General features: G+C 36.1%; 1 protein-coding gene across 1 annotated transcript in view; it reads left to right on the top strand.

Moving 5' to 3' along the window:
* LOC106873006 (neuronal calcium sensor 1) overlaps positions 1 to 13,376 on the top strand; it is a 92,672-nt gene that overhangs the window by 55,514 nt on the left and 23,782 nt on the right. The window contains exon 4 of the mRNA XM_089353600.1: positions 5,032 to 5,121. Coding sequence (XP_089209726.1) covers positions 5,032 to 5,121 — 90 coding nt within the window. The remainder of the gene's footprint in view (positions 1 to 5,031; positions 5,122 to 13,376) is intronic.

The raw sequence follows: 13,376 nt of genomic DNA, 5'->3' as shown, positions 1-13,376 counted from the left end.
AATAACAAATTCTAGATTCTGAAATTAATCCATTTGAAGCTGAATTTAATACTCCAGTTACTACTAATCAACGTTAAAGCTGAAATAAAGAGGCGAATATTATGGAATTATGTAGTTTGTGCAGTGAATCCAAATGACACAGAGCAGAATATTTTATGAAGCATCACAAGTTTACTGTTATCTAAAATTTTGTTTATGAGGACATGTTGAAGATATTCCTGTTAACAGAACATTGACTGTACATAAAACAATCCAACTGGTAAAGTAACAAAGGAGCCCACTATGCAGTTGTTCATCCTGCTAGAAATAGAAGCCATATCAGGCTCTACAGTTAAAAAAAAAAAGAAATGGAAATAAGAACACATTGAATAACATAGTCTTAGTTACATTATACCTAAAAAATAAAAAAAGGATGGTCACAGCTGGTCCCACTGTCATCATAGGTCAAGTTTTAGGATAGATCCAAGCATTAGTCTGGTTCATTTGTTTAGTGTTGTGCTGTGTTTATGTGTATGCGACAAACAATGTTCAGACAAGGTTATGTGTAACATGTTTTATATCATCATGTTTTACAAAGGTGCCTGCGAAATAATATAAAAGGTGTACAAACTGTTTGTTCCCTCATTAGTGAATTTAATCAGTCAGTGTGGGTAGTAATTAAGCCAGTAGTCATTGAAGATTAAAGGTTCATGCTCAAAGAATAGAGAGCGAGCATTGCTCTAGCTACATAGCATGGTAGTTGTCATGGCCAGGAGTAAAAGAGAGCTAGCGGTCCTAGCTGTGTTGGCAGTTGACAAGCTGCCTGCCCAGAAAGGGAAACAGAAAAAGAGAGAGAATGGATGTCTGACTAGGGTTTTGATACCTCTCTAGCAGAAGTTCCATCAAAGTGCCACCACCAATGACAGAATGAGGGAGCATAACTCTGCCCTGTTCCTTTTAGCCTTTCTGGCCCTTGCTACAAATTTGATCCAGGTTAACCTAGAGCTAAACAACAACATAAAACTTCTACATGTATAATAGCTCTATTCTTAAAAGTGCTGAAATATAATTACAGTAACACAATTTAAGCAGATGGTTTTTAATAATCCATTCTTGACTATTTCATAGAAAAGATTGTTTGACTAATATTGGTGATTTCTTTGTTGTTCTTATGGTACAGATACAGCTTCTTAAATTTATAGGGGACAGGGAAATACAATCAATCATTGTTAGGTTTACATATATACTAGGTTTCCTTTTTAAAATGGTAGGGTGTGATTTAAGAAAGGTTTGACTGTTGTTTCTACCAAGTTGAGTGGTCATATAGATGCTGCCTATAATAGATTAACAAATAGGTGTGCACGTGCACATTATATGTACATGAATTGAATAATTGCTTTTTCAAATGAGATAGCATAATGGTTAACCATTGATCAGAACTCCATATAAATCCTTGTATATCTAAATTCCAATCAGGTATTAGATATACTGATATTTGTTGTGAAATGCATGCAAAAATTATGTAATAGTAAATAGACAAACTAAATGTCCTATTTTATTCTGATTTTGGATAGTACCAGGGTAGATAAAGCAATTAAGAGTATGAAGACAGGGAAAGCCCCCGGCCCATCAGGAATCACTGCAGAGATGCTCAAAATATCTGGAAGTGTTGGTTACAGCCTAGTCACCCGTATTACGAACCAGGTGATACACGAAGGAGTCATACCCAATGACTGGTGTAGCAGCACCATAGTAAACTGCTACAAAGGTAAAGGTGACGCTTTAGATACTAATAATTACAGAGGCATCAAGCTGTTAGATCAGGTTATGAAAGTTACGGAGAGGGTCATAGCCCAACTAATTAGGGAGCGAATCAATTTAGATGAGATGCAGTTTGGGTTCGTGCCAGGTAAAAGCACCACTGATGCCATATTTCTAGTGAGACAGCTGCAGGAGAAATATCTAGCCAAGGATAAACCTCTGTACCTGGCCTTCGTTGACATGGAGAAAGCCTTTGACAGGGTCCCCCGATCCCTTATCTGGTGGTCAATGAGGAAACTTGGGATAGAAGAATGGTTAGTAAGAGCTGTGCGAGCCATGTACAGAGATGCTGTCAGTAAGGTGAGGGTTGGAAATGAGTACAGTAATGAATTCCGGGTAGAGGTAGGGGTCCACCAAGGTTCCGTCCTCAGCCCCCTCCTATTTATCATAGTCCTCCAGGCGATCACAGAGGAATTCAAGACAGGTTGCCCCTGGGAGCTCCTCTATGCTGATGACCTTGCACTAATTGCGGAGTCACTATCAGAACTAGAGGAGAAGTTTAAGGTGTGGAAGCAAGGACTAGAATCGAAGGGCCTTAGAGTCAACCTAGCAAAAACCAAAATCCTAATAAGTAGGAAGGTAGATAAAACACAAACCCCTTCAGGTAGATGGCCCTGCTCAGTATGCAGTAAAGGAGTAGGTAGTAACTCTATAAGATGTACCCGGTGCAAGCTATGGACACATAAGAGGTGCAGCTATATCAAAGGCAGATTAACTACGAAGTTAGTTTTTGTATGTGGCAGATGTTCAGGTGCAATAAACACTGTAAACAAACAGGAAACAACTTCTATCTCATTCCAGGGAGAAAAACTAGAGGTAGTCGATAGCTTCCGCTATCTGGGTGACCAAGTTAGTAGTGGTGCTGGGTGCGCTGAAAGTGTAACTGCTAGAATAAGAATAGCCTGGGCCAAGTTTAGAGAGCTCTTACCTCTGCTGGCGACAAAGGGACTCTCACTCAGAGTAAAAGGCAGACTGTATGACGCATGTGTACGAACAGCCATGCTACATGGCAGTGAAACATGGGCTGTGACTGCTGAGGACATGCGTAAGCTCGCAAGGAATGAAGCCAGTATGCTCAGCTGGATGCGTAATGTCAATGTGCATACCCATCAGAGTGTAAGTATCTTGAGAGAAAAGCTGAACATAAGAAGCATCAGTTGTGGTGTGCAAGAGAGACGATTGCGCTGGTTTGGACATGTGGTGAGAATGAATGAGGATAGCTGCGTGAAAAAGTGCCACTCCCTGACAGTTGAGGGAACCCATGGAAGAGGTAGGCCTAGGAAGACCTGGGCTGAGGTGGTGAGGCAAGACCTTCGAACATTGGGCCTCACCGAGGCGATGACTACTGACCGAGACCTTTGGAAATGTGCTGTGCGTGAGAAGACCTGGCAAGCCAAGTGAGATCGTTGCCAGGGCCCCTGGACTGGCTCTTGTGCGGGTGGCACATAAGATGTACCATCCTGAGCGTGACCGTTGCCAGTACCGCCTGACTGGCCTGGTAGGGTTTTCGTGCGAGATCATTGCCAGTGCCCCTGGACTGGCTCTTGTGCGGGTGGCACATAAAAGACACCATTTCGAGTGTGGCCGTTTCGTGCGGGTGACACGTAAAAGCACCCACTACACTCTCTGAGTGGTTGGCGTTAGGAAGGGCATCCAGCTGTAGAAACTCTGCCAAATTAGATTGGAGCCTGGTGTTGCCATCTGGTTTCACCAGTCCTCAGTCAAATCGTCCAACCCATGCTAGCATGGAAAGCGGACGTTAAACGATGATGATGATGATGATGATGATATATATATATATATGTGTGTGTGTGTGTGTGTGTGAGTAAAAATAAATACAAAAAAGGGTTTTGTATGATCGTGTATAGAGGAATATATTATTTTATTTAAAAGAGTTCCAACTCTGTCTGTTTTTTATGTTTTATTTATATTCTTGTAAAATTAATGTGGGATATAGAATATGGAATATATAATATATAATATAAAAATGGATGGTACAATGAAATGAAGTATTGAATGTCTTATTGAATATATGGAATATGTCTTATTGAATATATGAAATATTGAGTGTTCAATATAAAGGATTAAATATATAAAGGCGAATACGTATTTTCAGTACCTTGTGGTATTCATCATGGCCGGTATCTGACAGACTGTAACAGACTGTACATATATTTATGAAGTTAGATATATGTCCAGTCATAATGACCAGTGGTTTTGTATCCATCTTCAAATTTGAAGGGGTTATATGCCCTTGGCCATTAGAACCAGACAAGTCGTTTATAAAGCTAAGTGCTTTATGGATGTGAAACCAAGTACATTTTGATTATCTTACCTCCATTAAAAAATTGCCATTTATATGAGGTGAATTGGCCAGGTTGCTACTTTGTCAGTATCTTGCAGTTTTTCATTCCTGTTCTCTATGCTTTGAGTTCAAATACTGCCAAGGTTAACTTAGCCTTTCATCTTTTTGGGATTGGTAAAGTAATAATCTTGTACTGAGTTGGAGTGGGTATAATTCACTTTTTTTTCCCCTCTCCCCAACATTTTGCTTAGCTCTCTTTCCCTTTCTGGAAGAAATTGGCTATGATCAGCCCAAGAGAGGCATGGGTGCCACCTAGTTCAAATAATGACCAACTAAGTCATAGTTTAAACTAGTAATATGTCATTATGGTGCCCCTATGGCTCCAACTGGAATTGAGAATCTGAGGTGAGGCATTACATGTGCGCACGCACGCACACACACATACACACAAAACCGAAAGATAATTTGAGGAAAATTTAATGTTAAAAAATATTAAGTGGGATGATGTAAAATATTGAAACAGGAAAATAATACCTTTGAGCAAGCTTATTTGACTTTTACTGGGAAGAACTAATAGAAATTAGATTGGTGTTGCTGCTGCTGATGATTTTTACCTTGATTTTTATATCTTTGGGACAACCCCATAGATATCTATTGAATATACAGTTGCCAATATGATTGCTGGATACCTTTTCTACTGCTAACCACTCCATCCTTAAGATACGAGTTACACCTATTTGTAATCTGAGTGAAGTGAGCTGTTACAGGTTTTCTGTTATGACAGGATATAATAATGTGCAGTTATTACCACGTTATCGTATAAGTCAACCCCTTAAATTTATGGCTGTCTAACTCTAATGTTTACTTTATTGTAAGATATTTTATCTAAAATTTCTTTAATATATTTTTTCTTCTTTTACTTTTAGGAATTCCAGGCAATCTACCAACAGTTTTTCCCTCATGGAGACCCCAGCAGATTTGCTAGTTTTGTTTTTAATGTCTTTGATGATAACAAGGTGAGTTAACTTACATTTTGGAATATAAGTGCTTAGAGAGTCTTTATCTTCATTCCTACTGTTATATCTATATATTAATGTCCTTCCACAAATATAGCAGTTAAAAATTGTATACTGATGGAAAATATCTAACAATATATTTACAGGTTATTCAAACAAGCTATTTACATGGTGTTCTCTGATTTTCAAATCAAGGATTGAGAATGCATTTTTCTCCACCATGAAATAAAACCATTATATCTGTAAAATATAATATTCAGATTGTTTTATGATTAATTTTTTTTAATACAAAGTCGGCTAAATGATAAATTTTCGTTAGTGAGTTCAAACCAATTTTACATGTTTCCTTGTTTCTCAAGGAAGTTAATCCTGCTGTAAACAGACATCCTATCTTGGATGAGATTTATTTTTTGCTTGTTTATTAGGATTGAAGACTCAAGTTAAACACGGGCACCATACAATTACTTGTGATTTCTGAAGATATTATCTTTGTGAAAATATGCATGTATGTACACGGATCCACTCTTATTCAGTGTTCAGTTCCCTTCTATTTATCAAAGCTGCTAAGCCATGATAGAAGAGTTTAAGATTGGGTGCCCATGAGAACTTCAATATGCTGATGACCTTGTTCTTATGGTTATATCTATAGCAGGATAAGAGAAGAAATTTCAGGGATAGAAGGAATGCCAGTAATGAAAGGGCTTTGAAGTGAACTTAGCAGAGACTAAAGTGTTAGTAAACAGCAAAACAGATAGGACTCTGCTCCCATCAGAGAAATTACCTTACTTGATGTGTGGAATGATTAATGTTTTAAAACTAATTAAAAGACAAGTGGGAAGAAACAGTAGTGTCAGACAGGAATAGTTTTTTGCTTTATATCTTTGTTCCGTGTTCAAATCCTGATAGGGTCAAGTTTCATTGCTTTTAGATTGATAAATAAATATCAGTTATATATTGAGGCATGGAAGCATTTATCTGACTCCTACACTGTTCACTTTCCAGACATTTGTACAATACTGCATATGCTTTATGTGCACTTTTGACAAGTTGTAGTGCACCTGAGCACTGTATACAATAATTTCATTTTTATCATTATTATATTCTATCAAGCAATTGCAACTGAGATGCATCTTACAATATTGTTTTAGGAATCTCTGCCCCCTTTAGGTTTGGTGGATCTTCAATTTCACAATGTAAATTTGTATAATCATCCTTTATTACAGTGTGGAAGTCTCCAAAATATAGCAACTGACGTAGCCTGCTCTTCAACACAACAGCAATGGCTAGCAAAGCCTAACTTGTGTTGAGTAATAATTGCAAAGATAGGTGAACTGCTCACACCATTTACTATAACTTTGTGTCATGTAAGAAATTAATATTATAGAACCAACTTCTAGATGACTATACTCTGAGGAATTCCTTTTAATCTCAGTATTTTTTTAATAATATTTTCCTTCATGAATTATTAAATTATAATTTAGTTTGTTATATAACATTTATTATTCACTTCCAATTATTGATTTCAAGCATAAACACAAGGCCTCAATTTTGGAGGATAAGTTATAGTCAATCAAATTGATGCCAGTACTTGACTGGCACCTATTTACCCTCAAAAGAATGAAAGGTAAAATAAATCTTGGCTAGATTTGAACACAAGGTATTTTGTTAGACATGCTAAAGATTCTGACAATCTACCATCAGTCCCCTAATTATTTTCACCTATTTATTTATTCCTCCTTGCTTCTCTTTCTTTCTCTCCCTCTCTCCCCCACTATCTTCTGTTTCCTTCTGCTTTCACCCCTCCATTTCTTCTTCCCACCCCTTCTTTTCCTTCCTGTTTTACTTCATGTGCTTCAGCCACTACTTTTCTTTCCCTCTCACCATTTGTCTCTGCCTTCTTTCAAATTAATGTAGAAGATATTTATTATTTAGAAACCTATTTTAAAATAAATCTTTAAAATCAATATATTAAAGATTAAGAGGTATTATACATTGATGTTGAATTAAATATGTTTTATATTTTTATCTTTATCTGGTATAGAAACACAAGCTGTTGATAATACAATGGAATAATTTTATGAAAAGCAAAAAAATTTTCCCCAATATTACCCTTTTAATTGGTTTCTCTTAGAAATATGCCAGTTACATGTGTAAAAATATGCGACAAATTGACAGAGTTGTTAGTGTGTTGGATTTAAAGCCTTATGGTATTTGTTATGGTTTTCTGCACTCTAAGTTCAAATTCACCAAGGTCAACTTTGCTTTCATCTTTCTAGAGTAGATAAAACAGCATCAATCATGGTAGTGGATAAGCAGAGCTGGATCATCATCATTTAATGTCTATGTTCTATACTGGCATGGGTTGAACAGTTTAACAAGATCTGATGTGTCCAAGGACAACATCAAGCTCCAGTGTCTGCTTTGGCATGGTTTTTATAACTGGATGCCTTTCTTAACTCCGACCACTTTATAGCCTGTGAGATTTATTGCAATTCTTCACATTTCTGAGTTCAAATCATTCTATGGCCTACTTGAGTGATAAACTTTATCTGTTTTCCAATTTAACATCATCCCCAGGGTGCAGCGCTTTTGGCTGAGTCCACTTTGTTGCAAGAGTTTCAGACAAGCTTTAACCCTTTAGCATTCAGATGACTCTGTCAAATGTAATGCTTATTTATTCACAATATTTTGAATTAATTATGCCTTATCTCATAGCTGTAAGACTTTGATGTGATTGTATATTTTTAGAATGATAACATAGGGTAAGTGTGAGAGGCTGGATATGTCTGGTCTGATCATAAAATAGGGATATTATTTGGGCTAGATATGACCAGTTTAAATGCTGAGGGATTAAAGATACCTTCTTCTCCACCTCCCACCAATATAGGAGGCTCTGTAATGAATGGCTCATGGACACTGCCTTCTCTCCTGACTATAAGATAAATAACAAGTAAGTTATTTTATAAATTTGGATATTTACAATGGATTGGATGGGTGATGCCTTCTCTGTAACAGAGTGGTATCAAATGGTGGTAGTAGTGGGAGATTTTTATGGCAGAAAACTTAGGTAGAATTTGTTAGAAATGGACCTCAACATGTTAGATCTCTCTTATGAAGTGATATACACAAAGAAAGATTTGTATTGTAGATTTGTTTGGCCTAACACATACCTCTGTTTAAGATTATCTCTCATCCTTTGGATACTTATAGTAGAGTTTGCTCTGCTCCAAGCACCCAGAGTAATGACTACTTTCAGGAAAACACATGCCCAGCAATTCTCATCAGAATCTTTCCTGTAATAAGATTGATTGTTAGAGAGTCCAGAAAAGAAATTCTTAGTGGAGGCCTACATATTCAATTTATCATAATAATAAAAATGTCTTAAATGACATCAGGACATAATTTATAAAATATGTGCCATTGTTAGTACTGCCTGACTGGCCTTCATGCCGGTGACATGTAAAAGCACCCACTACACTCTCTGAGTGGTTGGCGTTAGGAAGGGCATCCAGCTGTAGAAACTCTGCCAAATCAGATTGGAGCCTGGTGTTGCCATCCAGTTTCACCAGTCCTCAGTCAAATCGTCCAACTCATGCTAGCATGGAAAGCAGACGTTAAACGATGATGATGTGTATAGTTATTGAGATCAATATCAATATTAGGCTGGTATATTCAGTCAAAATTTAGTTAGAATTGTTTCAATGATTTTTAACAAATTTATTCAAAGTGATGTTGGAAATTGAATTAACCTAATATATTATTGGTTTTTATTTTATCAACCCTAAAGAGTTGAATGTCAGCCATTTCCCTAAAGATTTGTATTCAAGATATTAAAAGATGTAATAAACGCATTAAATATTTCATTCAAAACTCAACCATTTCTACTAGATTATCTCCTTGATTATATTGATGGTAATTGAGATAATGATAAAGGTGGTGGTGAGTTAATTGTTATATCAATAATAGTAACAAAGGTAATAGTGGCAATGATGATAGTGGTGAAATGAGGGTGGTAATGGTAATGGTGGTGGAGGTGGTAACAATGGTTATGATAATAATGATAATAATTTCTCATTTTCGAACAGGTCCAGAAATTTAACAAATTTATTGTTGATTCGGTTAACTACATTATATTTAAGAGGCCTACTTTATTTATAAGTGGCTTATTTATTTTTTATGGTTTAGTCAGTGAAGGAAGCGTTATTACTATTGTAGGAAGTGAGGAACTATTCTCAGACTAAATACCCAAGTCAGAGGTTTGCAACAGAATGGGCTCCACTAAAGGCAGCTAAGGGATATGTATTTACTTTAGGGATGGATTAGGGTTGCCTTTATAGACAAAGTGGAATTCAACTCAAAACCTAAAGGCATACAATTCTGTACTACAACTTATTTAATCTGATATTTCAGTGGTAATGGCAATAATGGTATCAAATGTATCCTGGTTTTAGAATATATACACCATGTTCCTGTATGTTGAGAAATGGCAACAAGAAAGGCAACCAGACATTAAACACTGACTCATTCTACATGTCAGCTTGGAAAAGCTGATGTAAAACATCAACAACATCTATGATGATGATGGTGGTGGTGATTGAGATAAGAACTAAAAAGTACTGCCAAACTACTGTATGTGGCAAGAAAACTGAGAAAATCCAGAGATTTGCAAGGCAAATGTATGACTGTTATTGAAATACTTGCTACAGCATTATAACAGCTGTTTAAGAGACTGAAGGACATTGGATTGAGAACCAATCAATGGATATGCAGAAAGTTGTCATCAAAGTCCTTCACAAATTCTTGAGTTGAAGAGATTTGTCTCTAAGTCTCAAAATATTATATTTGTGTAGTATAGTCCCTTGAGTATGGCATATAACCAATATAATCTGCGTGTTTGAAAGATGTGTTTGTGAAAAGAACTCAAATTATTTTTCAAAATATCTTGTTGCTAAACACCAATATCCTGAACACTGATTAGATATAAATAAGACAGGGAACATAAAAATTGATCACTGCTTGTGTTTTACCTAAATTTCTAAATATAAGTCTGTTGACATTATCAAAATGTAACTAAGGTTTATTAAAGATATTAGGGATTTCTGATGTAAATACAGTCACAAACTGTGGAAATAGAAACAGGAGGTGGTTAAATATTTAACCTCATATTTGACTGGTACTTATTTTATTGTCCCCTGAAAGAGCAAAAAGAAATATCAACCTCCAGAAGATTTGAATTCAGAATATAGAGTGTAATTAAATATTGTAAAGAATTTTGTTCAATATGCTACAAATGTTATGATAATATTCTCAGGTTTACTTATTTTTTAATAAATACAATAAGGGTAGGATAAATAGAAGTGGTGGCCTTCAGTTCGTTTTCCAGGATAAATAGAAGTGGTGGCCTTCAGTTCGTTTTCCAGGGTCATTACCAACATAAGTGAAAAATCATTAAATAGGCATTGGAACTTTTGCATTGTTGGTGTAATGATACAATTAGTGCTGATGTTTTTCAAGTAGACACTAGGTCAATAGTTGGCATAATAATTTCAGTTGATTCAGTTAGTACTTGGAGCTCATTTTTATAAGGCTGAGATGGCTGAAAGTACAAAACACAAAAAAAAAAAAAAAAAAAAAAAAAAAAAAAAAATTCCATTGAAGTATTACTTTATAGCATTGTTACAAGACTGCAAATTCTGGGAGAGTACATGACTGAATTGATCCCAGTAATAGATGAAGGACAAAGTTGACATTGGTTGGATTTGAAATCAACACATAACCATTGCTATTGAATTCCACAGGGATTTGTGTCTGATGTTTTACCATTTCTGTCGATCCATGATATTGATAATGATGATTATAATGTTTACTCTGATGTTTACTTCTACCATTGTTAGCCTAAATTCAGAGTTATATACACAAACTTAATTTCAATCAATCAGGTGTAAAATGAAATATCTCAAACAAGTGTAGTGCGATTGCTTTATACTTTTCAATGATATTATTTTACATTATGAATGGGAAGTTAAAATATCAACTTGTGTGTATTTGTTAAGAAAGGGTTAGAAAAAGTTCAGGGTTCTACTACCTTTGCTGTCAGAGTGAAGGGCATATTACATGATGCTTGTGTGCAAAGGACAGTGAACCTGAGGCTTGAATGCTGAAGACCTGTGAAGAATTGAAAGAAATGAAGCAAGAATGCTTTGCTGGATGTATGATGTCAAAGTGCATGAAAGATACAGTACAAATGAGAGAAAAGCTATGTATATGAATTATCAGATGTAGTTTGCAGGAGAGAAAACTCCATTGATACGGGCAAGTGATGTGTATAGAAGAGAACAGCAGCATAAAACAGTGCTGGGTAATCAAAGTAACTGGTGCCTGTGGAAAAGGAAATCCTAGAAAGACATGGAATGAAACTGTGAAAACTGATCACAAGAAATTGAACCTCACAAAAAGAATTTAAAAGATGAATAACAACAATTCTGAGAAAAAAACCCGATCTCTCAGGCAAGCATGGTGGAAAGAATGCTTAGAAGAGGAATGTTGATGGCTCGGATGCCCTTGCTGCAATTTACTTACTGCTCTTCCCCTACCTCTCATTTACTGTCTTCTCTCCTCAGCCTTTCTTCCTGAGAATGCTTTCACTACTTTCATCTTCTGCTCTCACTCCACCTGTATGGTGCTCTCCTCCCTCCATCCTCTTGTTACCTCACTACTTTCACCCTCTACTCCCTCCCACTTCTATGTTACCCTCCAGCTTCTTTTCTCCCTGTTCTTGCTGTGTTCACTCATTGCTCCCCCACTCTCTGCCTCATTTTCTTTTACTCTCTCTCCTTTAGCTTCCCCCATGACCCCAAGACCCTCTTATCTATTCATTTCTGACTTTCCCCCATAAACCCCACATCTCTCATCCTTTGCTGGCTCTCTCCAGATCCTCACCATCCGCTCTATATCTTTCAAGTTCCCTTTTCCTCACAACTTCCATTCATACTTGTCATTATAGTGTAGGATGGTCCTGGAACCTCCTACACAACCCATTTTATCACCCTTAGCACCCTATCTTACCCTTTCTCACTAACCCTGACACTAATTTGTTCCCTCTCCTATTCATACTCTCTCCTCTAATAGTGTCTACTTTGTTATTTTCTACTCTACTACCCATTCTCTTCCTACTAGTTTCTTTCAGTTACAGAAGTTCTTTTATTGGAGATTTGCAAGTTGTGAGCCAACCTCACCAGTGTTGGTGCAACAAGAAAAGCACCCACTATACTTTTTAAAGTAGTTGGCATTAAGAAGAGTAACTACAGAAGCCATGTTAAAGCAGACATTGGTGCATAATGTAGTCCTCTAACCTGTCAAATCCTGTCAAACTCTCCAACCCATGCCAGCAAATGTTAAATGACATATATAGTTGAAATTTACAGATATAGATAGGAAGATAAATAGACGAACTATCTTCACAATACTATATTCTAAATTTAGTTCTTTTTATTACTCAATATCTTTTACTAAAGATTTGTGTATTATGAAATTAATTTTCCACCTAATGTTTCTTGCATAGATTGTTTCATTCAGTTATTTGACTATTTGAGCTAGCTGAATATATTTGAACATATCTTGTGTGATTCCTGTCATTGCTGCAAGAGATAAAGATGACATCTTTCTTTATATTAACGTCTTAATATGACGTCTCTCTCTTGTAGTGATTAAACTAACAAGAAGTAGAATAATGGCATTCATGACAGGATGGTAGTACATCCAGCTTATAAATTTCATGCCCAAGGCTAGATCACCAATGATCAAGGAAGGTAGAAGATAAGTTTTGCTATTCAGATGATTTTGTGTCTGTTGATAAACTCACAATGTTATTTTAGCAGCTGAATTCTATAGATACACTGAAAGTGACTGACTGTATTGATAATTCTGAATTTCTTTCTGTATATAAAAACCTGTATTATGCATAGTGATAATACCATAATTCTCTATATTCAGGGGCTGTACAGACTAGAAATAAGTGTGGTTTGCTTAGATATATGATATGAATCTGAAGAATATGTATCTTAAATATATTGCTATTGGGATGCTGAAATGAAACCATTATTTTATCAAGGCTTTGTATATTGCAGTGAGTGCAAAATGTTGGTAGCTACTCTATTTTATTTTACAGTTTTGAGTTCAAATCTTACTGCCAGCATCATTCATCCCTCTAGTTCTGGAACAAATGCCAAATAACATACTAAGTGAAGTTGAATATT

The sequence above is a fragment of the Octopus bimaculoides genome, chromosome 1 (assembly GCF_046866305.1).
Source record: "Octopus bimaculoides isolate indiv1 chromosome 1, ASM4686630v1, whole genome shotgun sequence".
NCBI lineage: Eukaryota > Metazoa > Mollusca > Cephalopoda > Octopoda > Octopodidae > Octopus > Octopus bimaculoides.
Note: the sequence above shows the minus strand (reverse complement) of the source record. Positions and strands in the feature narration are given on the sequence as shown.